We start from the raw sequence: 26,194 nt of genomic DNA on the forward strand, positions 1-26,194 counted from the left end.
CTTTCGATGGCTTCCAGTCTAGAATGAGAACAGTTAGTGTCCCAGGCTTCCGGGTTACATGCCACTACCTTCTTTCTCTCCAGGCGCTCCTGCTCTTCTCTCTGGAAATGCTTCTCCCGTTCCTGTCGGACTCTCTCTGCTTCTTCTCGAGCACGAGCTTCTTCTTCTTTCTAAAAACAAGAAGTCAGCATGTGCTTCTTACAAACAATCTGGCTTGGCCTGCTGCCCCAATCTCTCCCGGCGACGTGGAGGCAAGACGCATGGAGGATGTGCCGAAAATGAGAGCACACACGAGACTCAGCAAATCTACCAATCCACTGCCATTTTCCTCTGCTCAGGAGAGAGGACTCCTACCCATCTGAGCAAGGGGCTGCCCTGAGTTGCATCTGCCGGGTGCCCAGGGTCCCCACCTGTTTCTGCAGACGCTCCATCTCCTCCCGCTCACGCTGCGCCCGCTCCTCTGCCTGCCTCCGCAGCTGCTCTTCCCTCTCCCGGGCCTGCTCAGCTTCTAGCCGGCGGGACTCTTCCTCCCGGCGAGCTCGCTCTTCCGCCACCTTTTGAGCCAATTCTTCTCTCTTTTGTCTGGAGGAAGAGAAGAACAAAACAACGCTACATGGGGAGTTCCTCGGAGAGAGGCTCGGCTGTGTGGTTGTTGCCAGGACAGTTTGTTCAGAGGTCTGGCGGGGAGGTCTGCACTGGATACATCCCATGGCCTTCAGGGACACGCTGGGAAACCACCTTCCACTCTTCCTCCTTCTCTTCCCAGGCTCCTGCTGCCTTGTGGCAAAATGTAACTGTTCTGTTTATATTTGGGGAAGAGCTTGTTTTGTAAAAGAATCTGCAATTTAACTATCTTTAAAGGCGGAGACTCATCTCAGCTCTCCGACCACTCGCCATCCCCCAGATTTTATAACGTCTTGCCACAGGACTGGAGGAAGATGGCCTAGGTGTTGATCCCTGTTGGGACCAAACTCCAGGATGGCAGTCCGCCTTCCTCCAGGTGCAATTCTGCTTCATTGAAGAACACTTATACTGACATTAGCTTTATTAGTCCCAGAAAGACCAGCTAAGCAAACTGTGCTGGTAATACAGTCTGGCAGGCAGTCAGGGTGTTGAGCTATCTCACCCAGCTACCCACTGAGAGGACTTCTCCATGGAAGGAAGAAGACATAAACTTTTATTATTCAGCTTTAAAAGGATAATTAGAAGAATAATGAGGAAACATGGAAACTAGCAATATGTTAAGTAAAAAAACATACCCAACCTATACAATTGTAGCTTTATTGTAGTTATAATCATGTAAATATATGTGCGTGTGTATATATTTATGTATGCATATATAACTGCACACTATTCACAGAAACTAGAAAGGAATATTCAAAATATATAAAATTACTGAAAACTGGTAAGATTATGGATATAGAAGATGGTTTGACTTTGGGGAGTGGGTGCACAGTGTAATACACAGATCTTGTATCACAGATATATACACCTGAAACTTATATGATCCTATTAACAAATGTCACCTCAATACATTTAATTAAAAAAATAAAATAAAGCTTTTCCCATTAATGTTGTTGTATTGTCATTATAATAAGAAAATGTGATGTAAAAAAAAAACTACTTAGTGGTCCCAGGAACACCATCAGAGTAACTGGGAAACAATCAGTCCATTAACCTTTCTCACCGCTACCACCTCTTCTCTCTCAGACTGAAGACTGAATTCAAGGTAGCAAGGTATCCCTGTGATACCACTTAGCAATGTCACTTCTTTACCTTTCTAGCTCTTCCCTCTCCCTCTTCTCCCTCTCCTCCTTCTCTCTCTGCTCTCGGGCCAGCCGCCTCTTCTCAGCCAGCAGCCTTGTGGCTTCTTCTGGGTCGGTGGTGCCTGCCGAAGTCTTAGGAGAAGCACTGGCCGTCACAGTGGGTGACGGCACTGAGACCGGCACTGGAGTTGAGACTGGGGTCGAGGCTGGGGTCGCGACTGGGGCCAACACTGGGGCTGGGGCCGTGGCTGAGGCTGGAGTGGGGGCTGGGACTGGAGCCGGGGCCAGAGCAGCTGTACAAACAGGTAAAAGGGAAAAAACAATTGGAAACAAAGCCCGAAGAACAAAACAAAAACTAGCATTCCCCACACCCCAGGCCTAGAATTCATCCTTATAAAAGAAAAGGGGATGTTTATTACGGAGTGTTCTCACAGTTTCACTCTATTCTACGTGTAACCAAGCAACAGATAACAAAAAGCTGCATGTGTAAGTGAGACATCCAACAAAGCTGACACTTTTCACCGAGTCTTATTTTTATACAAGTTAAGTCAGTTAACAACATACGTCGAATGTGTGCTAGGCACAGAGCCTCACGTTCGGTTCTGCGTGAAGTGGGACCCTGAGCGAAAAGAAGGTGAGATCTTCCATTTGCCTTTGATTAGATTCTAAAAACCCTTCTCTTTAGTGACTGTGTTTTACTGAAGGACTACAGCTGACCATCCTCAGCGTCCATGCCATGAGCCCAGATGCAGGCTGGGAAGATGACACCAACTGTCCCTTTTGTCTACCCCCAGCCGGTCCAGGTCTGAGATGGGAGGAGCCGAGGGCCATTTCAGGAGCTGGCACTTGTACATCTTAGACATTCCAGGTCTCCACTGAGTCCTGATGCCAAGATAGAGGATGGAAACAGAAGTTTTCTGACCTTACTCAGATTCAGGAAAATGACCTAGGGAGCTGGCACAGCAGGGAGTGCCACACAGAGGCACCGAGGTCAAGTACGATCTCTGGTGCCTGACCATCCCAGATCCTCCTGTCAAGATTTACGTTTCTCCTTCTGCTCCCACAGACTATTCTGTATGCTCAGGCTGCTCTTTGGCCTGTCCCCTCTTCTCTGCATGCGAATGGACATCAGACTCCTCCATTTTCTAACCACCCCATTTGTCTTGAGCTGTCAAGTCTCTCTTTGCCTCTACCTTTTGTCTTCAAATGAAGTCTGAAGGAGAAAACTTCTGAATAAAGACAATTTTCAACAAGAAATTCTGAATTCCTAGTTCCAAGTAATTTCAGGCTTCTAAATAGCATCTGGTTATCTGGGAAGAGATGGGATCCACTGGGCCTTCTGGAAAAAATTCTGACCTCTATCGAAGCTAAGCTAGTGGTCCTTAAACTCCAGTATGTACAGGATTAGGGTCATAACTGGCCAGTCTGTGTTTTATCTGGCCATCCTGCACGGCAGTCAGTTGGAGAGCTTAGTATCTTTTAGAGTCCTTGGACCCACCATGGATTCTGATTCAGTGGGTTTGAGGTAGGGCCGGACTTCTGAAGTTTGAAGCATCATAGGCTATGGTGGTTTGAAAATGTTTGCACAAATTCTTTGATGATCCTTCCTTTTCATAGTGGAGACTAACCCCCTCCACTGGAGTGTGAACTGAATCTAGGGACTTGCTTCCAAAGAACGGAATATGACAGAAATTGGGACTTGTGTGGCTTCTGAGACCAGGCACGAAAGTACTGTGGATTCCTCGTGATTCTCTCTCTTAGATCACTCACCCTAGGGGAAGCTGACAGTGCAAGCAGACAGGTTATGAGGACATCAAGCAACCCTATGGAGGGGTTCACATGTCATGAAACTGAGGCCACCTTCCAACAGTCGTGTGTGTGTGAGCTGCCATCCAACAACCCAGCTATGGTGCTGCCGAATTCCCGACCCAAGGTGTTGTGTGATGGAATAACTGTTTGTTGCTGTTTTAAGCTGCAAACTTATAGGACAACTGTAACACAGCAATAAATAATACAAGTGACTTTGATGCAGGTGGTCTGAACACCACATTTTGTGAAAATAGTAAAGGAATCAGAAACGACACTGAATAAATATACTATGGCTCCAACGGTCAGTTTTTGGATGTACAATTCTACTCTCTTTATATGTAAGAAAACTATACTGAAGAAAATTTCCCAACATTAGCCTCAGAATAAAATTTCTAAGTCCCCAATAAGGGGGAAAAAGGGGCGAGAGGAAAAGGGAGAGACCGTAACAACCCACATCCCGTCACAAGTCAGTTCTTACCAGAAGCAGCCTCTAGCCCACCGGGTGTCCCTTCTTCAACTGTGGCTTCTTCTACCTTCACGAGAGGTGACTTGCCCTTTAGTGAGGGCTCACTGGCTACTTTCTGAGGTTCCTTCTCAGGGTCTTTCCTCTCAGCTTCCACTCTGGCTTCTTTCTTGACAGGGCGGATGTTGCCGGGGGACAGGGGCCGGACCTGGGCAGGGGGAGCTTTGACAGACCCGGGAGGCAGGGAGGACGCTGGTCTGGGTGTGCCAGGCAAATGAGGGAGGGACTTGGATGGGAGCCTGGGAAGCAAAGGGACAGCACAAAGAGAAGGGGACTTGTCAGCACAGGCTGGCCAGAGCCTTCCTCCAGCCCCTTATCATGCAACAGTCCCAGAACACCAATATGGAAAAGAAATTAGGGTATTTAGTCTTTTACACTTGTCTTTTATGTGGCACATGCAGAAATATTCACTTTAGAGACCCACTCCATTTCTCTCTTTTTCTTTACGGAAAAACGTCATTCCCCAGGTCAAACCAGACCGTGCAGGGGATACAGCTCCCATTCAGAGGGCAGAGGCTGCTACTTCCCCTGCATGGAACGCCCAGCCAGCCCCGCGCGTTCCACGTACCACAGTCGGGAGGAAGCTGGGGATCTGGCTTTGGGGTGAGATGGAGAGGACGTCCTTCGGAGGCCGGATGTGAGATGGAAGGGTGTGTTCTCTCTCTCCCTTTCTCTTTTATAGGCCTAAGTTCAGAGAAACACGATAATTAGATTTTTTTCCCATGTGTTGGACAACCCCATTCAGGTATTCAACAGTGGAGCTGTAATCTGTCTAATTACTTTCTAGATATTTTCTAACCTTTCTTATATAACTCCATTCTAGCCCAACAAAAGGCCTGTGTTAGCTTTCAGCCAGACATTATACTAAATTAACACACTGTGACACTCTTAAGAAGGTTCTGGATGTGTGATTTGGAGTTACATTTATTAAAAAAATTCACTTACACTTTTAGAAAACAACTATAGTTGGTGACTAAAATTACCAGGAGCAAAATCTCTCACAATCTGGTTTAGTCCATACAAATGTCAAAGTAAAAGTCAATTCCAGTTTATTCCCCCAATTTGTAATTAAAACACACTTTTATATCTTTAAATTCCTTAGCACTTTTCTGGAATATACTGTAGCTCAATCTCTTTCTTTCTTTTCTTTCCTTCTTTCCTTCTTTCTTTCTTTCCTTCTTTCTTTCTTTCTTTCTTTCTTTCTTATTTACATGCCAGCTATATCAGACTTTAATTCATTTTTTTCTTTATATCAGTGTTATACAAACAAGTTGTTCCTCACCTAGTGTCCTGCTCTTGAAGGAAAAGTCAGTTTCAAGGTGAAGAATTTTAGCTATTTTAGTCTCCTTCACCAGGGATACAATTATAATTTGCAGGCAAGCCCTCCTCTGACTGCCAGTTGGGAATTCACCGGAGAGATGTGACAACTTTCCTGAATTGAAATGGGCAAAGGGAAACCCAGAGAAGTGTTCTAATGATCTAGAGTCAAGCAAGACAGAAAAGTGCACAGGACACAGAAGATTCATCTCAAGCATCAGAAACTCACCCACAGTGTTCTGGGATGAGAACGGACACTTGCTGGAGGGGCCTGAGTGAGCAGCACCCGGCAGTCGTCCACTCCCTGGGACCCTCTCAGGAAAGCAGGCTTTGAGTGCCCAAGGAAAGGGACAGAATATTATCTAGTCTCAGGGCCAATAAGTTCACAGTGCACCTTCTCTTGTTTCCTTTTCTGGCCTGGTTCAAGTATCAGCTCCCCTCTTCCTTCCCTTTTGTTCCCTTCACTGTCCCTTCTCATTGTTTCTCTCCATTTTCCTTAGTAGCATCCTAGTCGATGGACTGGGCTATGGGGGTGGGGGTACATCTAAGTGCCTAGTAATACTCAATGTATTCCAGAAGGTAAAAAAAGTGGGGCAAGAAAGAGCTTCATAAGCTGCACAGCAGCTCTACATCCCTGGAGGCTGCACAACCACTTTTGCTCCAATCTCTGGTCTCAGAGAGTGGGGAGTGGGGCCTTGGACCAACTGCAGTCCTCAGGTAACAGAAGCAGCAGCCACCATTTGGGACCCTCCTGGCAGGTGGGCAGGTGGTAATTATGCCTCTGGTGGGTCAGTCCCTGGAGAGAAAGGCTCAGGGAGGCTGGAATTAAGCACCTCAAGTAGCTTTTTCCCTTTTTAATCAAGACATTTTTTATTTGGCTGAAGTCGAGGAGTGATCTGAATGGGAAAAGAAAGAAGGGTGATTTGTGATGTGTAGGGTTTGGTGTTGAATTTCACCATCTGTGCCTTGATAAGACAGATAGCACGGAATGAACCTACATATACAGGTGTACAGTACTCAGTCTTCTTTTTTTTAAATTCTCAACCGAGGACGTTCTTTTCATTGCTTTCAGAGAAAGAGAAAGCGGGAGACAGATAGATAAAAACATCGATGTGAGAGAGAAACATCGATTGGCTGCCTTCTTGTATGCACTCTGACCGGGGATCAAACCTGCAACATGGGTACGTGCCCCGACCAGGAATTGAACCCATGACTCTTTGGCCTATGAGATGACACTCCAACCAACTGAGCCACATCAGCCAGGGCTCTTCTTCTTTTTTTTTTTTTTTTAAGTGGTACTTAACCAATGTTTTCTTTTCTAAAACTTACCTTTTAAATCATCTTAAAGAGGTAGAGGGAGCAGGAGAAAAACAGTTTGGAAAAATGCTCAATACTTGAGATAATAGCCTTCCAGGCAGATAGATTTTTTTTTTATCCTTTCATTGGTCTTGTACCCAATCACTTATTTGGGTACCAGATATGTAAAGATGCTCTTGATTCTCATCCTGATCTGACAAAAGAGCCAGCAGTCTATACAATAATCTTCCTTGTTAACGCTCTCCACAAGGCTAAGGTGAAAAACCCCTGCGGTAAGCTGCTAATGTCAATTGTCTGGACAACCTACCAGCAAGGCAAAGACTTTAATTTTACAATTAAAGTTAAGTATAGAATACAGATAACTCCCAAGAGAGACAACACAGACAGACACTATCCAGTAGAATCTTTTGTGATGATAGAAATGTTCTAAATCTACAGTGTCCAATATGGTAGCCAGTAGCTACATTTGGCTATATGAATTTAGAGATAAATTAATTAAAAATTACATAAATTAAATATTAATTCAGTCTCACAAAACATAATTTGAGTGCTCAATAGTAGCCATTTGAATTTAGGTCTAAGAATTAAGATAAAATTGAAAACAAAATTAAGAAAATAATTTATTTATAATAGAATCAAAAAGAACAAAATACTTAAGAATAAATTTAACCAAGGAAGCAGAAGACTTGTTTACTGAAAACTAGAAGACACTGCTGGAAGAAATTAAGGAAGACACAAATAAATGGGACGACATCCTGTGTTCACAGATTGGAAGGCTTATTAATGGCAAGATGTCAGTTCTACCCAAAGCAATCTACAGGTTCAAAGCAATCCCTTTCAGAATTCAAAGTTGTTGTTATTGTTTCCAGAAATAGAAAAATCCATCTTAAGTTCATATGGAACCTCAAAGGACCCTGACTAGCCAAAACAATTTTGAAAAAGAACAAAGTTAGAAATCTTACACTTCTAATCTCAAAGTGTATTATAAAGCTAAAGTAATCAAAACCATGGTATACCCCAATACCTTAAATTTAAAAAAGTAACAGTGTGGCGCTGGTGTACAGACAGATATATAGACCAGTGGGATAGAGAGCGAGCCCAGAAATAAAGCATTGTGACTGTGGTCAGAGCATCCTTGACAGGAGCGCCAAGACCACTCAGTGGGGAAAAGACAGTCTCTCCAACAACCGGTGCTGGGGAAAGTGGATATCCACAAGCGAATGAATCTAGCGGGACCCTTACCTTATACTATACACAGAAATTAACTCAAAAATAGATCGAAGACCTAAATGTAAGACTTAAAACCACACAATTCCTAGAAGGAAACACGGGAAGCCTCAGGATACTGGCAGTGGTAATGAATTGGATGTGGCACCAGAAACACAGGCAGCAAAAACAAAAACAGACGAATGGGACCACGTCAAACTTAAAAGCTCCTGTGGAGCAAAGGAAACCACCAACAGAGTAAGAAGGGAACCTGCAGAATGGGAAAAAAAATGATCTGCCAATCATATATCTAATACGGGTTAACATTCAGAATACAGAAACAACTTCTACAACTCAACAATAACAAAAAATTAAAATAAAATTAAAGGTTAAGATTAAAAAATGGGCAAAGGATTTGAATATTTTTCCAGAGATGATATACAAATGCCCAGAAAACATATGAAAAGATGTTCAATATCACTTTATTAGAGAAACACAAGTAAGAACCACAATGAGACATTACCTCACACCCACTAAGGGTGGCTACTATTAAAAAAATAGCAGAAAATAACAAGTGCTGGTAAAGATGTGGAAAAACTGGGATCCTCATGTACTGTTGGTGGGACTATAAGTAAAATGGTACAGTCGCTATAGAAAAGAGCATGACCACTCCTCAAAAAAATAAAAGATAGAATTACATAAGATCCAGCAGCCTCACTTCTGGGAACATATCCAAAAGAATTAAAAGCAGGATCTTAAAGAGATATTTGCATACCAATATTTACAGTGCTATTCACAACAACCAAGAGAGAAGCAACTCAAATGTCCATCAACAGATGAATGGATTAACAAAAATGTGGTGTGTTCATACACATATATGTATATTCGTATGAGTACGGGTACACATGTATACATACAGACCCTCTCCACAGGAATATTATTAGCCTTGAAGAATGAAAATCCTGTCACAATCCTGGCACAACATGGAAAAAACCTTGATGACATTATGCTAAGTGAAATAAGCCAGTTCTAAAAAGACACATTCTTTGTGATTCCATTTATATCTCATTTAGGTGCCCAAAGCAGATTCACAGACACGGAAAGTAAACTGGGGGCTGCCCGTGGCTAGAGGAAGAGGAAATGGGGAGTCCTTCAACAGGTATAGTTTCAGTTTTGTGAGATCTAAACAGTTTGAAGATTGGCTGCACAACAGTGTGAATATATTTAACACTACCGAACTGTACGCTTTAAAAATGCTTAAGATAGTAAATTTTGATAAATGTCTTTTTTTTACCACAATTAAAATTTTTTAAAATTACAGTGAATTTAAAATTATTTTGTCAGTTTCATTAGCCACTTTTCAAGAGCTCAATAGCCATGTGTGGCCAGTTGCTCAACTAGGTTCTGAAGTGCAGCTCTAGGGCAATAGGACTTCTGGAGTCACTTTCTAGCAGTATGTACGTGCCTAAATAGTTGGTTGTAAAGAGGCGAAAAGAGCCCTGACCATTGTGGCTCAGTTGGTTGGATGTTCCCCTGCAAAGCTAAAGGTCACCAGTTTGATTCCTGGTCAGGCCACATGGGTTGTGGGTTCTGTCCCTGATTATAGCACCTATGAGAGGCAACTGATAGATGTTTCTCTCCCTTTTTTCTCCCCAACTTCCTCTTTCTCTAAAAATAAATAATAAAGTCTTTTAAAAAGAGGTGAAAAGAAGGCCAATAGATCAAATATGAAAAGAGGAAGGAATCACCTCCCCCACCCCTATCAAGTGAGAAAGCAGAGGTTCTGGATCATGTCATGAAATCCCTCTCCTTTAATTGCTTGGCCAAGGGTAAGCTCTCCTCCTTCCCCCCTGGAGTGTTCACTTTTGTTTTTATTGACAGTAAGACAGTTTTCTTTTGGTAAATGCTTTACCTTCCCCAATAAGTTCATTTATGTTTGAGGCTAAAGCTGTTCTACTGAACTGTTGTTTTTTGTTCATAGCTAGGACCAATATGCTAATGACAAAAAACCTCCCAGACATCAAAGGTTCTTTACTTTTGGAGTGAAGGGCTGGAGGTCGGCCTTAATCAGGAATCAAGTGCTGATTCCTGAAAGCCTGAAGGGCTTGAAGGAAAACTGCCCGTAGACAAAGGCTTCAAATTCTTACAATCCTCCAAATACCCTCAAGGATCTAAGTAAAACCCTTTTAAGTGGCCATCAGATTTATAAATCTGAATTGCTGTTGGAACTTAAAAATTTAAAACATTGTCCCAGCCTTTCATTAAATGGGTCATGCTATTGCCATGGGAGAGAGGCAGTGGGATCCTCTGGTTGACTGGCGAATCCATTAAGACTAATGCAAAATGTCTAAAGACCATAGAACAATGTCTACATCATTCAAGAGATAGCAAATAACCCACAGTTCAAATAGAAGAAAGATTCTTGGAGACATACAGGTTATCTCACTGCATTGACAGCATGGTGAAAATTAACATTGACTCAGTCACCTCGTCAGTAATAAATAACAAGTACAAATTGCATTCTTTCTTTACTTACAAAATCTGCGTTTATAATACAGCCCAATAGAATAGCCTTCTTATAGCCTTATAGAATAGAATTCTTATAGCTTTATAAGAATTATTTAGTGAGTTACTAATGTTTGTAAAATACTTTGTCACTATAGTTTAAGATCTGGGCCTTGACAGGGATTAGCTAAGCAGATAAAAATTCTTTATGTTGTTTTTGCTGAACCACATTTAGAGTTCAGTCAGCTTCTGGACATCGTTGGAATAAAAGGCAGAGGTAGCAGTCCAGGCCCACTTCCCCTTCCAAGATTTTCTACTTTCAGAAACAGAAGCATGCTGGCATTGCACTTATTTGTATGGAGCAGGGTAATTCACTTACTCATACAGGATTGAACAAAGAACAGTTTTCAGTTCCAAATTCAAATTTTTAGGGGGAATAAAATCTTCAGGTGGAGAGGAAGTGTAGGGACACTACCACCCAGCTAACCAGACAGATGGGATGGTGCACATCACCATCTCCCAATCCTGCACCCACACTGCACCTCAGGGTGGTGTCCGCCCTGCACAAGAAATAGCACAGACACGCCTGGCTGCTCCCACCACTACTCACCACTGTGCCATGGAGAGTCCTCCTTCGCGCAGAGCCATCGGGCGGTGTTACAAAGAATTTTGTTCGATCCACCGGATTTCTAGAGTGTGCAGCTTTGTACGACATGATGTTGATGGGGCTGCAAGATGCTGAACGAGGACAAATGGGGATAACTAGGGTGCAGGTGATTGTTTTACACACAAGAGTGCCAGAGGAGCAGTTGAAGGAAAGCCAAGAGCAGGTTCAGGAAAAGGAGCAAAGCAGAGATAGAGAGAAAAGTAGGGAGAAGATGTTATTACCTAAAGGTGTCCAGAACCCTCATACTCAGCTCTCCTCACTGCCCTGTCAGTTTGTGGTGTGTCCAAGAGGAAGGTGAGTCCAAATGAAAAATCCAGAATATATAAGCGCTTTGGTTATTTAAACACTGATTAAAGATATCGATGTAATCCAATAATTATGGAAATCAATGGTCTTACATGACTATAAACTGATGGTTCTGGTAAAATGCTACACTAGTAGTAGATTATTTTTATATAAGGACTGCTTTCTAATCAGATTTTTTCCTAATTAGCTTTAAGATTGAACGAAAGGTGGAAAGACAGGAAGCAAGCAGGCAAGCAACTATTTTAGGAGTCAGGTTCAACAGCAAGTGGTAAAAAAGCAACTGAATTTTTAAAATGTTAGATGACCAAGTCTTAACAAGTGTTAAGACTTGTTACAAGGATAACTAATGATTTCTAGCAGAAAATTCTGTAAACATTTAACTAGTTAAAAGCAAATCAAATGCATGCTTCTGGGTTTTCTCAAAAGCCAAAGCATTTGAAGGTTCCTAACAAGCCGCAATAGAACATATGGGGAAATAGGATATCATCGTTTAAAATAGTGAATAAAACATAAATATGTTAGAATTGCCAAAAATAAAGTGGATAACTTTATAGCTTTTATAATTTTACTCAAGATGGAACACTTTTTGAAGTACCACAAAGTTTCTGACCATTCACCTTCAAAGGAACCCTGTCATTAGTCAAGTGATTCAGAGCAACAATGGTTGCAAGACGTTCATACATTAAACACTGCACAGATATCTCAGTGTGGGCGCTAAGGCTCCAAGGCGCATTTTCAGATCTCATCCAGAAATCTTGTTTTCAAAAAAAAAAAAAAGGACAATTAAACATGACCATTGAGGAGAGTCCTATGTATTTGGACCACTGTAAAATTGTTTTATCCAACCCTAGCCATAGTAGCAACCCTTTAAAGAGATCACTACATCAGATGACTGACTATAAGAGTATTAATACATTTAAAACTCAAAAGTTTACTAGACAAATTTGGGATAACCTTAATTTCAGAATTAAAAAATACTTATTTTGGTTTAATCTATAGATGGGAAGTGGATCAGATTATATCTTTATTCACATGCTGTCTTTCATCAAATGCCTGGCAGTACCTTCTGGTTAGCCATGGTTAAGGCAGTAAATAGGCAGGAAATTGCATTCTCTTTTCCCATCATAACAGAACTCTATTTCTTCAGGATAAACAAAAACATTTACATTCCCTCAGTTCTCCTTAAGAGACTATGCGTGTCTTGCTTGGGAGTTCACATAAAGCTTTGTTTCAGATCTTAATGACGAAGGAAGACTCCTTCGTACTGTGAGAAAGGAGGACTTTCGGTCATTTGACTTGCTGTGGTCACAGGAAATAATTTGAGAATCACCGTTTTTCCCGTGCCACAGTGAAACATTTACAGACAAGGAAAGAGTTCATTAATGAGAAACTCTTCCAAGCCAATCAAATACACTTAGAGAATAAAATCCCGGCACAGGGCACTTCTGCGGGATTAATGACCAGGAGAGGCACACGTGCCCAGGGCGCAACCAGAGGCCGTTAACCTTGCTGGAGGATCAAGACACTCTGGACAACAGCCCTGCTCTGAGGCCATGGGTCTGACACTGAGAGAGGAATAAAGCACTCTTCTTCTCTAGTGAAAACCAGACATTTCAGGGGTATCTATGGAGCATTTCCAGGACCACCCTGGATGTAAGCCAATCTCATCATGCCTCTGGTTCATTCTTTATTAAGGTGCTGGGGCAACATTCATCAAAGGATGAAAATATCTTAAACCTATCAGTGTAGTCTATACTAAGATCCTCAAATTTAATTGTTCGAGGAACATTGCCTGGCTAAAATGAACATTATAAATTCCTTCTAAGGGTATTATATTTCATTGTTGTTCTGAATAGCAACTACTTGAAAAAACCTGAAACCTTTAAATAAATTCTTCTCATATTCTTGTCCTTCTGAAGAAATAGTAAGAGCAATATATAGTTATCTTTTTCCCTCCCAGAGTGCCCTCTTTATCCCAAAGTAGTTCTATTAAACATAAAAATTCTCTTATGGAAATGTCTTTGAGAAAGTCTTCCACAATATCTATGTGTATTTCCTCTGTAACTTGGTAGCAAGTACACCTTAATTAAATCATTCAAGATTTTTTATATGAAATGATGGGTGCAGAGAAGACACTGCAGTTCAAGTGGCTGGAGTATAGCACAGAGAACAGACACATTACCAAATAGAATAATAATAGTAATAGTGTTTATTGAGTGCCTACACGTGCAGGTACCATCCTAAGTGTTCTACATGTATTAACTCAATTAACCCTGAGCTCTAAAAATCACATGTATTTTAAATGTATTTTTAAAAATGGGCATGGAAAAGTCAACTCCAAAGCAGTAGCCATGGATGAGACTCTGATTTTCAATTCTCAACTGGTCTTATTGCTTGTTCTGAAAGTTTGCAATCACTGAACATCTTAGGGATGACTGTTCTGATCTGCTATTGTAACTCTGGCTCTGGATGTAGGTCATCCTCTTGCCAATGGCAATCGGGTATAAGATGAACTCAAGGGACAACACTAAAATGGGAAGACAAGAAAGAAAAATCATAAGAGAAGATGGAAAGAGTGTTTTTGACGAGATAAATGTAAGAGATGTTTATATATAATTTCAAGTGGATAACTTTAAAAACCAACAGTTTTGGTTCATTAAACATAAGCTGTATCAATGCAACTTAACAGGTAACAATGATCTCAGGAATGCATGAACAAAACAGGCAACTCAAGGAAAGGCTGTGCACTGCTTCACACTTAAGTAAATTACAGAAACGCATCACTGTATGACAAGGAGAATGGAAGAGTTGCAAAGTAAAGAAGAGCCAGTTGGGGAGCGAAGAGCACCTGATTGAGCACAACAATGAAGAAGGAAGGTGGGAAGATGAGCAGGTAGAATGGGTGGAAAATGAGGAGATGGTGTTGGAAAAGACTAGAGGGAGAGTGAAAGAAGTGACATAAGTTAGTGATGACAGAAACAGCAAAGAGACAACTTTCTAGCTGTGAGGCAGTCTTTTAGTATGAAAACATACAATATGGAGATTCATAAGCATGACAGCCACCAACTATTATTTAGGTCCTATGAAACAGAACAGAAAAGCAGTTTTAAAGGTTCTTCAATTAGCTGGACATAAAGAAAGACTTCCACTACTTGTATAAAACTGCAGTTAATAGGTATAAAAAATAAACTATTTTGAACTAGGCTGTACTCTTTCCTTCTGAAAAATCTCAGATGCAGTACGACAGCTGACAAGATTACTTTACAGAAAATACAGAACACTGTGGTCCAGCTAGTTGAATGCGCAGCTGTACACAGAGCGTCACACAAGGTGCCGAGGATAGAGGGTGAGCTTGTTTAAGGTCCCATCCACTGATTTTCCACGTGGCTCTGGTGTAAGTCACTTTTTGCCACTGGGCTCCTCAGCAGGTGGTGGGGGTGCCTATGTGTGCTTTCTTGATTATGTCCCGGGGTGCTGTGAGAATTAGTGTTGACATCAGCTCACTGGGCACCGTATATGAAAGACATCATAAACCCAAGAATTATTATTTGTAAAGAAGGCTAATGAACATGAAGAGGCTTGCAGAGGCAAAGCGTTTTTTAAAGGGAGCTTTGTGAAGAGGCTATGCAATTTCTCAAGCGCCAAAGACGAGGGCTGGTAGACTGGTTATATAGCTGTCCCAGTTGTACCCAAAAATACTGGGAAAACCCAAATTAGCTCACATGAGGTGTTGCCAAAAGCCTGATATGTATCTTTCTTTCCAGCCAGATACATTACATTGGCTCATTCAGGCACGTTTTGCATTTCAAAAGAGTAGATAAGCTATAACTAATTATAATAACCAGTAAAAGCACATTTCGCATACTGAATTTTCAAATTATGTAACAAATAAGAACACTATAGCTGGCCTTCTCCACCAGTCTCAGAATTTGGGAAGGATAATCTTCCTAGGTTACATGCGTATAAAAGACTGGTACAGGAGGGGAAAGTTGCTGCATTATGAAACTCTATGCTTAAATCGGCTTGTGCTTTTGTTTCACCCCCAAGTCCACATATTGTTGCATTAAATTATTTCTGCCTCCGATCATCAGCTTAGCTGCAGGGGCAGAAAGAAAGATAGGGAAGGGATAGGTTTTTCTGGAACTCTCATGAACACACAGAAGTATCAGAAGCCCATGATCACAGGGAGGGGCATCTTTTGTCTGCCTGGCATCTGGTGTCCAGATAAGATGTTCAGAGGAGACAATGCCAGGGCCATGAAACCAACACCAACAGACATTTCCAAAGCCAGTCCACCCAGAGGAGAGAGAGGCACACGCTGGGAAAAACGGAGATGTGATGAGATGAATACTGGAGGCTCAGAGAGGCTTCAAAAGGAGGGCTTTACCTCACCAGCAAAGTTTCACCTTGACGGTTTTACCTGTATCTCCAGACAAGGCAGCTGTACTTTTACTTCTGGCCAGGAACGAATGTGTGGGCGTCAACAGTCTGTTAACAACGCTGCTCTCCCATGGGCTGAGCTGCAGGCGGCGAGCTAAACGTCACCACATAAGCAAGATGTTAGAAGCATTCTTTCCAGGAGCAAGAGGGTGCAGAGTATCACACCTATCGCTTCCACATGCCGTCCCTTCGAGACAGACCAGGCTCTCCAGCGAGGACAGCTGGTGAAGAGTCAGGGCGATGGGAACCCTGCCCAAATGAGCAGCTATTCTATGGCATTGCCTTTCTTCAAATGTTAAGTTTGGGGCAGGCTCTATATTAGTTTTATGGAGGCAGATTTTGCTAACACTCTCCTTTAGCAGTCAACAGGTAATGAAACAGAAATGTTATTTCCACTACAGGTTGGGCATGTATTGCTGACTGCAGTCATACTTATCTGCCATCTGCTAAAGGGCTTCCTGAGTACCCCAAATAATCAACTCCAGCAAAGGCTATGGCAGCTTAACGCAAGACTGGATTTATAAGGAAATGAAGATAGAAAGGGTCTCCATTACATTTTGATAGATCTCCACGAATTGTTAGTTGGGCAATTAGGGGGAAATTACAACAGATACAAAAAAAAAAAAAAATGGAAGAGGACTTGTGCACAGTTCTGTGTAGAATTTCCTTTTGACTTTTCCTTTCAGCAAGCCAGGTTCTTTCAGGTCCCTGTTTGGCAACAACATATACTTTTGGGGGGAGGATGAAGATAAAGTTGAAGCATGATTAAATTAAACAGAAAAACCAAAATCCAATATAAATATAAATTGGAGATTACTAGTTGGTATGAGAAGAATCTGGAAAGTAAATTTAAACTAATACAATAATTAGTTTAAATTATACTGGGTCTCAAATTATACTGGGGCTTGGCAAGTCCATGGTTGGGATGTGCATGCCAGTTATTAACTCCTTTGTGTCAGCTGCCAGTGATGGCCCACGAAAATGTGCAAGCTACTTTCCAAAGACACCAGGGACAAAGTTTGCAAATATCATTAAAGTAAAGTGATAATGTATCCTTATTTTAGAACACATTTCCAAGTCACTGATAAAAGATTTAAAAACTGTCTAAACCTAAAAAACTAACAAACTAACAAACAAAAACTGTCTAAACCTGACAGGCCATTCTGTTCCTCCCCATAAACACCAGGAACAAGTTTGTTTGCCTCTGGAGCAACTGTTCTCATAACAATCTTTTACATGCCATATTTTAAATGAATGACATTTATATTCTAGGAAAGTATCTTTGGTTAATTATAGTCATCCAATGTTAAATGTTGTTATAGAAAATATTTGCTCCTATTTGGAAGAGGTACTAGCTTTCAATAAGAACCTTAATTATCTGACTTGATTGTAAAAGAGTGGCTATTTTGGTCAAGGCTCTGGTGCATTCAAGAATGAGTGAATTGTTTATTAGATTTTTCTGGTTATTAGCAGAGCCTTCACGGTTAAATTAAATCTTATCTGACAGTAAGACACTCATAAAAAGATCTGTTATAAAAACTAATGTAATTGTTACACACATAGTATAACGTACATTGGGGAAAGCGCTGATTAGCAACTGGAGGATGGCAGTGTGTGTGTGTGTGTGTGTGTGTGTGTGTGTGTTGTATATTAACAGCAAAAATAGTGTACATAATCTAAAGTTACAATACATTTCCAGAAGAAGATCAGCGGGGAAAGTGATTAACATTAAATGGAAATCTTCAACAGAATTACATTTATAGTAGATAAGAAAGGGAAGAAGAGATGAGTCCCTCCTTTTTTAGATAAAACAAGCTCTGTAGGGTGACTGGCTTAGAACTATAGAGATGGTCTATCATTGAAAAGACATATCTTCCCCCTGCCTTTACTAAGAAGTTCAGTTACTTTATTTGTGTGTCTTTAAGGCATCAACCAAAGAATTTGCCTCTGATGAAGATCATTAAAAACTCTCTTTGACTTGTGTTTAAAACATATCCAAAGAGACTTGTTTTAAAGCTCTGACCTGTGAATGAAAGATTTGCTAAGAGAGCCGTGTTTCACTCCTACCACTTTCATAACTATCCCCCGAGCAGGAGAGAGACAGATCTCTTCCTTAGGTAACTTTTCAGTACAGGTTAGGGCAGGAGAGTGTTTTGTTACTTTATTTTTTAATTTAACTATTTTTATTTTATTTATTTTATTATTGTATTATTTTTTATATATCCCCCGCCCCCACCTAAAGGGTCCTGATTTTAAGACAGTCATCTCCGGAAGGAAGAGATATTAATTCTCACGAAACAAGTCTATAGTATCAATCCTGTTTAAGCACTTAAAAATGAGATATTGTCGCTTCCTGTAACAGACAATCTAGACCAGGGGCGGCAGACAAACGAGCTAGATATTCGCACTGCCTTGTTCCCCAGGAGCAGGACACAGCTGGCTCCAGATGACAGAGAAACAGGCAAGTGTTGCCGGGTCCTGATTTTTCGTTAGACACAGAAAACCTGAACAGTACACGAAATCTTCCATTTTTTAAAACGATGGCAATTAGTTCAAACTAAAAATAAGCACAAAAGCCCCTGCTCAGGTCAAGCAGAACATGCCTGTGGGCAGCGCTCAGTTTGAGGTCTACCACACCTTGTCCTCTGCCCTGGATTCTAGGAAAAAATGTACAGACTGATTTTAAGCAAAGAATAGGTGACTTCATTCTTACTTTTTTCAAACTCCTTATTATTTGTCCTTGAGAAAAAAGCTGGTTAAGCAGGTGGCTTAAATCAATAAGAAATACACATTGTTAATGCAAAAAATGTCCAGGGGCAACATCCTCCCTATTGCAGCAATTGCAGAAATCTTCGGAGGTCAGAGGTGTGCTGTTAACTCTGGTTATTTTACCAGCCTCTGCGAAACTATATTCGGGTGTGATAATCAAATTATTTAAAAACTGGTAGGACATGGGTACGCAGCTAATGGATGCCACCCATTAGCTCTGGGGGGCCTGGGGAAGCACAGCTTGGGGAAGTGGGTATTTACCAACTGGTATGGAAATAGTTCTGTCTTTTTTTAAAAGATTTTATTTATTTATTTCTAGAGAGGGAAGGGAGGGAGAAAGAGAGAGAGAGAGAGAGAGAGAGAGAGAGAGAGAGAGAGAGAGAGAGAAACATCAATGTGTGGTTGCTGGGGGCCGTGGCCTGCAACCCAGGCATGTGCCCTGACTGGGAATCGAACCTGCGACACTTCGGTTCGCAGCCCATGCTCAGTCCACTGAGCTACGCCAGCCAGGGCTTAGTTCTGTATTTTTAATAACCAGTAGACCAGTCCAGCCGAATGTCAACCTTGAAAGTGTCACAGTGTCAATTTAATATCAGCCCTGACACCTGTGCTGTGAGGCTGAGCACTCAAACAATCTAGCAAAGGTATATTGTCTTTAACAGACTTGACTGTAAAAGCCTCTACTTTAGCAATTTATTTATTTATATATTTTTAAAAGATTTTATTTATTTAGTTTTAGAGACAGGGTAAATGAGGAAGAAAGAGAGGGAGAGAAACAGCAATGTGTAGTTTCCTCTTGCACACCCCTTACTGGGGACCTAGCCTGCAACCCAGGCATGTGTCCTGACTGGGAATCGAACCTGTGACCCTTTGGTTCATAGGCCCACACTCAATCCACTGAGCTACACCAGCCAGGGCTACTTTAGTAATTTAATAAAAATGCTTTTTAATTTGATGACAAAGCACAGCCAACTTTTAAAAATAGCAGAAAAGAAAGTTAACTAAACTACACAAATTTCTAAATTAGAGAAGTTCAAATTCAGAACAATTTCAATTCTCCTTAAAAGACTTAGCTTTCTCACTGTCCTCCTGAGGGGTTTGCTAAACTTAAAAGAAAAATTGCTTCACAGACCTATAGGAACCCCTGGAAGAACCAAATCTTCCTTCCTAGGTCAACCTTGCATATTAGACCCAGAAACTTTTGAGAAACGGGAAGAAAAGCAGAACCCCTCCCCCAATTTTGTGCTCTCCCTCCTATCCTATTGTCAGCTTAGTATTCAATTTTATAGGCCTGTACCATCATGATTCAAGGGGCAGTTTCCTGGCCCCAGCTACTGGCTACTGAGCTTCCCTGGACCCTTAATGTTACCCAAAGGAAGAAGGCCCACAGTCAGGGTTGACCTAAGGAAGAGCATCTGCAAGGCTGAAACCTGAAGATGCAGCGCAGCAACACGCATTAGGAGCTACTGATCTCTGTCCTGGTCCCTCTTCTCTACCCATCAGCCTGTAGGATACCAGTTCAGGCTCTTCACTTCTTAGGGAATCTTACCCCCATTAGAGTAGATGAGCCATCCAACAAATTTTCTGCAGTTCTAAGATCCCACTTCTTAAGAATATTCAGATACTATCACAAAGCATCTTATTTCTAGTTCACATAGCATCATCTTTCCAAAGAAGTGCAGACAGGATATTGTCTGGCTTACTGCCCACCTGCCTCCGTACCTTACCCCAATGTCAGCTGTGGGACTACAGGAGGCAGTATGCAACGTTTAACTTAAAAGTGCTGTACGATCCCAATTGCAGCTTGTCTAGATCCAGGTTCACAAAAGTGTGAAATTCAAGTGCTCGGTGAGTGACCAGTTCCAAAGAAAAGGTGAATAGACAACCACAAGAACAGCATTCATGTGCTGTATTTTACGTTACATTAAGGGAATGAGTTTGAAAAGGAAGGCTATTTGTGAGAGGAATTTTGATTCATAAAATGTTTCTCTAACATATAAAAGGCTTCTAATTTCTAACATGTCTAATAGTGACTTAGGCAAATTAGGTTAAAAAAAGGAATGGTGTAAGTTAAAAGGCAAGAATAGGAAGTCGTTCAAACATTTACTGCAGTAAGAGGTTAGTTATAAAACAACATCAGCACATACAATATTGTACATGATGACACCATAATTTTTATACAATATAAAATATATAAATACATATACACACATACAGAACATGCACACATTACATTCTTTTTCAAGATTATAAACACCGAACATTTCCCAATCAGTTTCTTAATAAAGTACTTAAAGTAACCACAATTTGTTACTTTTAAAGAGTATGTAATTTTATATTGCACAATAATTTGTTTTTTTAAGTTTAAAGTCATTTTAGTTACGTAAAACAAGCAGTGTATCTTAAAAGCTTGGTTTTCATACCATGATATATAAATATAGAAAATAAAACTTTAAGAAATAATAACATTCATGTACTGTAAATCCATGGGATGACTAAAACTCAAAATTTAAATGTTAATTGGAGTACTACTATTATTAAAAATTTCAGAAGGCTTCACTGATGATATTCTTGAAGTTAGGCCAAATTCCTTAAGAGTAAATGAATAGAAACCAAAAGAACCAGTCACACACACAAGAAAAGCAGCAAGAAAATTTTGGTTAAATGGAAAATAAATTAGCAAAAAAGAAATCTAACAACATGAATCAATTAAAAAGTACTTTTTAGAAAGTCAAAGCCTGGATTTCCCAATGTACAGATGAAAAGTCAAAGACAATATGATTGAAGTAAAATAAATGTTCATAACACAGATTATTTGCATGTTGGTGGATAAGTGGGTGATTTCTGGAGCTGTAACTCAGTTACTAAAGAGTTGAGAGAAGCACCGCTTTCATCACTGCTAAGTGCAATCATTCAGCCAAGTTCTAAAATGAGAAATGTTCTTGTCGCAAGGCAAATGCTGCTCAGCCATTTATTGCTTTTTTACTCTGAAGTTTTTTTCTTCCTATTTAAGAAACGTAGGGAAAGCAACTTCAGATGCTTATTTTTATCTGCAAACATTCAGAAAAAAAAGCATTAAGTAAATAACAGAACACTTTTTTTGGTTTCCTTTTGACTGTACCTCTATCTGGAGAATTTAGTAAAGTTGCAGATGAAGAGGAGAGCCGCTTGCTAATGACCGGATCAACATGTTTCGAAAGATTCATGGTGGAAACTGACCTCCTGTCTGGATCTAAAACAAATGGAGATAATGCTAATTGACAGCCAGCATGCAGGATTGCAATTTCCTAGTTCGCTGATGGGAGGAAAAACTAGGATTGGATGCTTTCAGCTCTATCACTAGATCTTTCATAATAGCACAGTTTTCTCAGTGGACATTTTAAAGGTAACTTAAAGGCTAGAAATAAAATTCATTTTTCTCAGGATACAATAAACATTGAGCTCACCCCTTTGTCAGCCAGAAAAATTCAAGCATATTATTATATTACGACAAATGAATGAAGGCCAGTGGAGGCCAACTCAAACAATGGAGGTGGACTGTGAAGCAAAGAGGGGTCCATAAACCCAAGAGCCTTGGTAATTTCCCAAAGCAAGACCAGCGGGGTAGAAATAGCACTGTGTAAAATAGAATGCAAGCGGCAGAAGACAAAGAACTCCAGGTTCAGTGCATTTGCCGATACCAGGGCTTGCAAGAATCATTTTATCCAGGGCATGCAAGTTCAGTACAGAACAACAGACTAACAAGGAAGAAAGAACAGGAAACACTGTAGGTGTGGAAAGATGGCCACTATAGCATTCCTTTTCTAAACGTCTACTAGTAACCACATTTGTAAGCCTGTGACATAGGGTCTACTTTGGTTTACAAATGTAGAGATCGCCCACAAACTTGCCTGACAAAACTGACAGTAACATAAAGAAAAGCAGAATTCTTTCTCTTTAAGCTTACTAACAGTATTGTTCATCATGCAGTTGAGTAATTTTAGAGCAATTCTTAAAGTTCAAGCCAGAAGAGAAATGGCAGGCATTTAAAAGGCAAAAGTCAGTTCTGTTAGTTTGCTGTCTGTACAGTGGAACCAAGTTGTAGCAATCCTCATTAGCATAAATCATATTCCCTGAATAAGACTGTGTACAATAAAAGTCTAAAAATCTCATATTTATGTGGGAGGCAGGCAGATGGTCTGCCCTATAATAGCTGGAGATAATGGGGTTTTGTCGTATTTTGTTTTATTTTCTATTGTTCATTTCTTCTTACGCTAAAAACAAACCAAAATATTCCTTGTGGGAGAAAGGCTTTCAAAACCTAGTTGCCATTGGTCTAACTACCCTCGGTGGTAAAAATTTTATAGTAAGCTCCCCACAGAATAATTGTGGTCATTAGTTACAGCAAACAGGGGAGAAGCAGGTCTTTCACCAGCATCAGATAGATATTTCTGTTTCCAACTGTGACTCATTTTATGGTTAAAGCACTTAATTATTTAAAAACAACCCAAACATTTCTGTGGCTCAAAATACTTATACTTAAATGATGAGCCCTTAGGGCATTCCTAACATAAAGAAAAATTAAGGGTAAAATATCAAAAGGAACACCTTAATCATGAAGTGTGAGGTTCAAGGGCACAAGGAAGGATAGTGAAAGTCATTTCCAGGTGATTTTATAGCAATGCATTTTCTGATATTGCTTTATATGTTAAGCTCTAAACAGAGGAAAATTGTGTCTACATGCAGGCCTATCCTGCATGGTTAAAATTATGGAGGTATAACATATATTTATTATATTACTTTATATGTAACATGGCAATTTTTTATCACTTCTTATTCTCACTGAACAAAACACAAATTTATGAAAGGATTTTTGAAGAATTGGCTTAAACATTATAAAGTTTTGCAAACCAGTGCTAGGTGATGTGCGATATTTAATCTGGATTTCTACATTAAAATCCAGATTTTTCATTTCTAGTATCTGTTTGTTGGTCAGTAAACACTGACTGAGCACCCACCACGAGTGAGGCACTTTGTGCAGTAAGGGGTATTCAAAATGAGTAAGATCTGGTCACTGCTCTCAAGATCATAGCAGATCATTTTGACGATTGAAAATTTTGGCGTATTCCCCTTATTTCCAAACTTCTCTGTTCTAGTATAGCAGCATTTTTCTCTAATTCACAGCCCTTATAAAAATAAATATGACCTTCTAAATGGATTTTATCCAACATTTTACATTCTCTTGCTCTGAGTGGCAATACTAAAGGTCATATGTTGAACTCTGAGTGTGAAAGAGAATTAAAGGTAAGTTACTTTATTTCCCCTCAAACACATTTGACAATCTGTTACAGATCATCGGAGTATACGTCTGCCATCTATGTGTAAAACAAAGCCAAGTAAAAGAAAAATCAGCCAGGTTATAAAAAGATATACCATGACAACTTTCCTGCGTGGAACACATGTGTACAAGTGTCCCCAGAGTGAAATATCTGTAAACGGCCCTAATGATCACAGGTCTGACGTGTGCCCCACCAAATATCACTGGTGGTGAAGAACCAGGAAAAAAAAAAAAAACGCTTTCAGTTTTGGTTCACCATCGTAGAAAAGTGAATTGTGGCAATATGATTTTGGATTGTTTAAAATGAAGGGGTTATAGAACTACCCTGAAAGCTAGGAAGATAGAGAATTAAGCTATCATTACCACGAATGATAGGAAGATAGAGAATAGAGAAAACAAACATAAAATGAATAACATTTAGATTAAAAGCACAAGTGGCAACGCCAGTGTGGAATGGGGTTGGGGAGGAGAAACCAAACTGGATATACTTTGATCCCAGGTCATTTATTAGATTAAAAAATTTTTTAAAGTTTTATCTCAAATGATCATTTAAGAAAAAAGTAAACATATCCCATGTAATTATTTCACTAGCTTTAAGTCACCTGAGTTTGTACTCACACTTAAGAAATACTGTGCTTTATCCCAGATCTAGGTCTATGCAATAGGACATCAAGCAAGCATTATGGCTAGGGTGGTGATGGTCCAGCTAGTGACGAACTCTGGCCCTAGGTCTGAGGTGCTAGCTACAGGTGAGGCAATCAGCAACCACAGGGAGGTCTGTACCAGATGTTCTAGCACCACCCAAAGCTGTGCAGTGGTGGTCCAGGCCTGCTAAATCGAGAAAGGTGAATGATGACTCAACAAAACCACCTGGGGACAGAATGTAAGACAATGATTTTTCAAAGCAAAGTAAAAAAAAAAATTATTTGACTCACACAAATGAATAAGAAGTGACACACTATATAAAAATTCAAGGTATATTGAATTTACAGTACAAAAAATAAAGTCTTTCACTAATTCCAAATTTCAGTATTTTTATGTCTATTTAAGAACAAGGGGATAGCTTAGGCATCTACTACTATTTGTAGCTTCAAAACCTGCACTTTCTCTTACAGGACATTAGTGTTTGCGTACACTTTAGGGTCAGAATATATAAGCTCCTAGCATTGATTGTGATCTGTCATTTTCACTACGATTCTTTTAGAGTGAAAGACAAAACTGGTGAGCCAGTTTCATAATTCTGAAACCCTACGTAAACGAATTAAAACAGGGTTGAGTTGGAACTAGCATGTGTACTGGGAGGCATTGCATAGATTTTCCTCTCTTCAAGGACTTTGGAACAAATGAGGAAAGCAGTGTATGTCAAGGGAGAGAACCTTCTTACCTCCATCACCCTCTTATCCTCAAACAGTAGAAGCATCATTTAATTGTAGTTTAATTATTTCAGCAAGATTTTTGTTTTGCAAAATATAGACTTAGAAAAAAGAAGCAACTGCGCTTTTGCTGTCCAGCAAAGAAAAACAGAGACCATGAAGGTGGCCGCTGCCTGTTCACCTGTGCTGTGGATGCCGGGGCTCCCGTGGAGAGGACCTCCCCACGACCACCGGTTCTGCCTCTGCCTGGGCTTCTGGCTCCTTTCCATCGTGCGACGTACGACGGCTTCATGGCGCTCCTGAAAGGGAATAGGGCAGGGGCTCCTGATGATTAGAATTAACCTGGTTGTTTGAGGCTTCTTTAACTTAGGGCAGAGTGGAGTAGGAGGGAGCACTTGACCTCAGTACTCCTAATCTATTTCCTAATGTGGTCCAGGGGTGTCCAACCCTCGGCCTGCAGGTCGCATGTGGCACCAGATGGCTGAGAATGCGGCCCAAAACAAAATCATAAACTTACTTAAGACCTTTTTTCTGCTCATCAGTTTTCGTTAGGGTTGTGTATTTAATGTGTGGTCTAAAACAATTCTTCTTTCAGTGTGGCCCAGAGACGCCAAAAGGTTGGACACCCCTGGTTATTTTAAGGTGAGAATATATCACCTGGGACAGTTACTGAAATCACTAGGAACCAGCTGAAAAAGCCTGTTGCATACAGCAGGTGCCCAAATACATGATTCTCATTATTACTACTGGGAACGTGATGCTCTCACAGCAGTGCAGGCCTCAGCTGACACAGGTGCTAAACTCATGGGGTCCCCTACCTAAACAATGGAATTTAGAATCTGAGGGTGTGGGTAATCCTGACTCCACAACTTCCTGGGT

General features: G+C 40.6%; 1 protein-coding gene across 11 annotated transcripts in view; it reads right to left on the reverse strand.

The window, feature by feature from the left end:
* The window catches only part of MAP7 (microtubule associated protein 7), a 159,532-nt gene that overhangs the window by 11,394 nt on the left and 121,944 nt on the right, over positions 1–26,194 (reverse strand). For 5 of the 11 annotated variants that reach the window (XM_036024768.1, XM_036024774.1, XM_036024766.1 and 2 more), the window contains 10 exons: positions 25,497–25,614; positions 24,726–24,812; positions 21,747–21,857; positions 15,837–15,950; positions 11,054–11,205; positions 4,667–4,782; positions 4,054–4,337; positions 1,777–2,059; positions 411–582; positions 69–170 (listed from right to left, as the gene is read on the reverse strand). In XM_036024768.1, coding sequence (XP_035880661.1) covers positions 69–170; positions 411–582; positions 1,777–2,059; positions 4,054–4,337; positions 4,667–4,782; positions 11,054–11,205; positions 15,837–15,950; positions 21,747–21,857; positions 24,726–24,812; positions 25,497–25,614 — 1,539 coding nt within the window. The remainder of the gene's footprint in view (positions 1–68; positions 171–410; positions 583–1,776; positions 2,060–4,053; positions 4,338–4,666; positions 4,783–11,053; positions 11,206–15,836; positions 15,951–21,746; positions 21,858–24,725; positions 24,813–25,496; positions 25,615–26,194) is intronic. The other 6 variants (XM_028509293.2, XM_036024771.1, XM_036024767.1 and 3 more) reach the window with 5 other exon arrangements.

This window comes from Phyllostomus discolor, chromosome 4 (assembly GCF_004126475.2).
Source record: "Phyllostomus discolor isolate MPI-MPIP mPhyDis1 chromosome 4, mPhyDis1.pri.v3, whole genome shotgun sequence".
NCBI lineage: Eukaryota > Metazoa > Chordata > Mammalia > Chiroptera > Phyllostomidae > Phyllostomus > Phyllostomus discolor.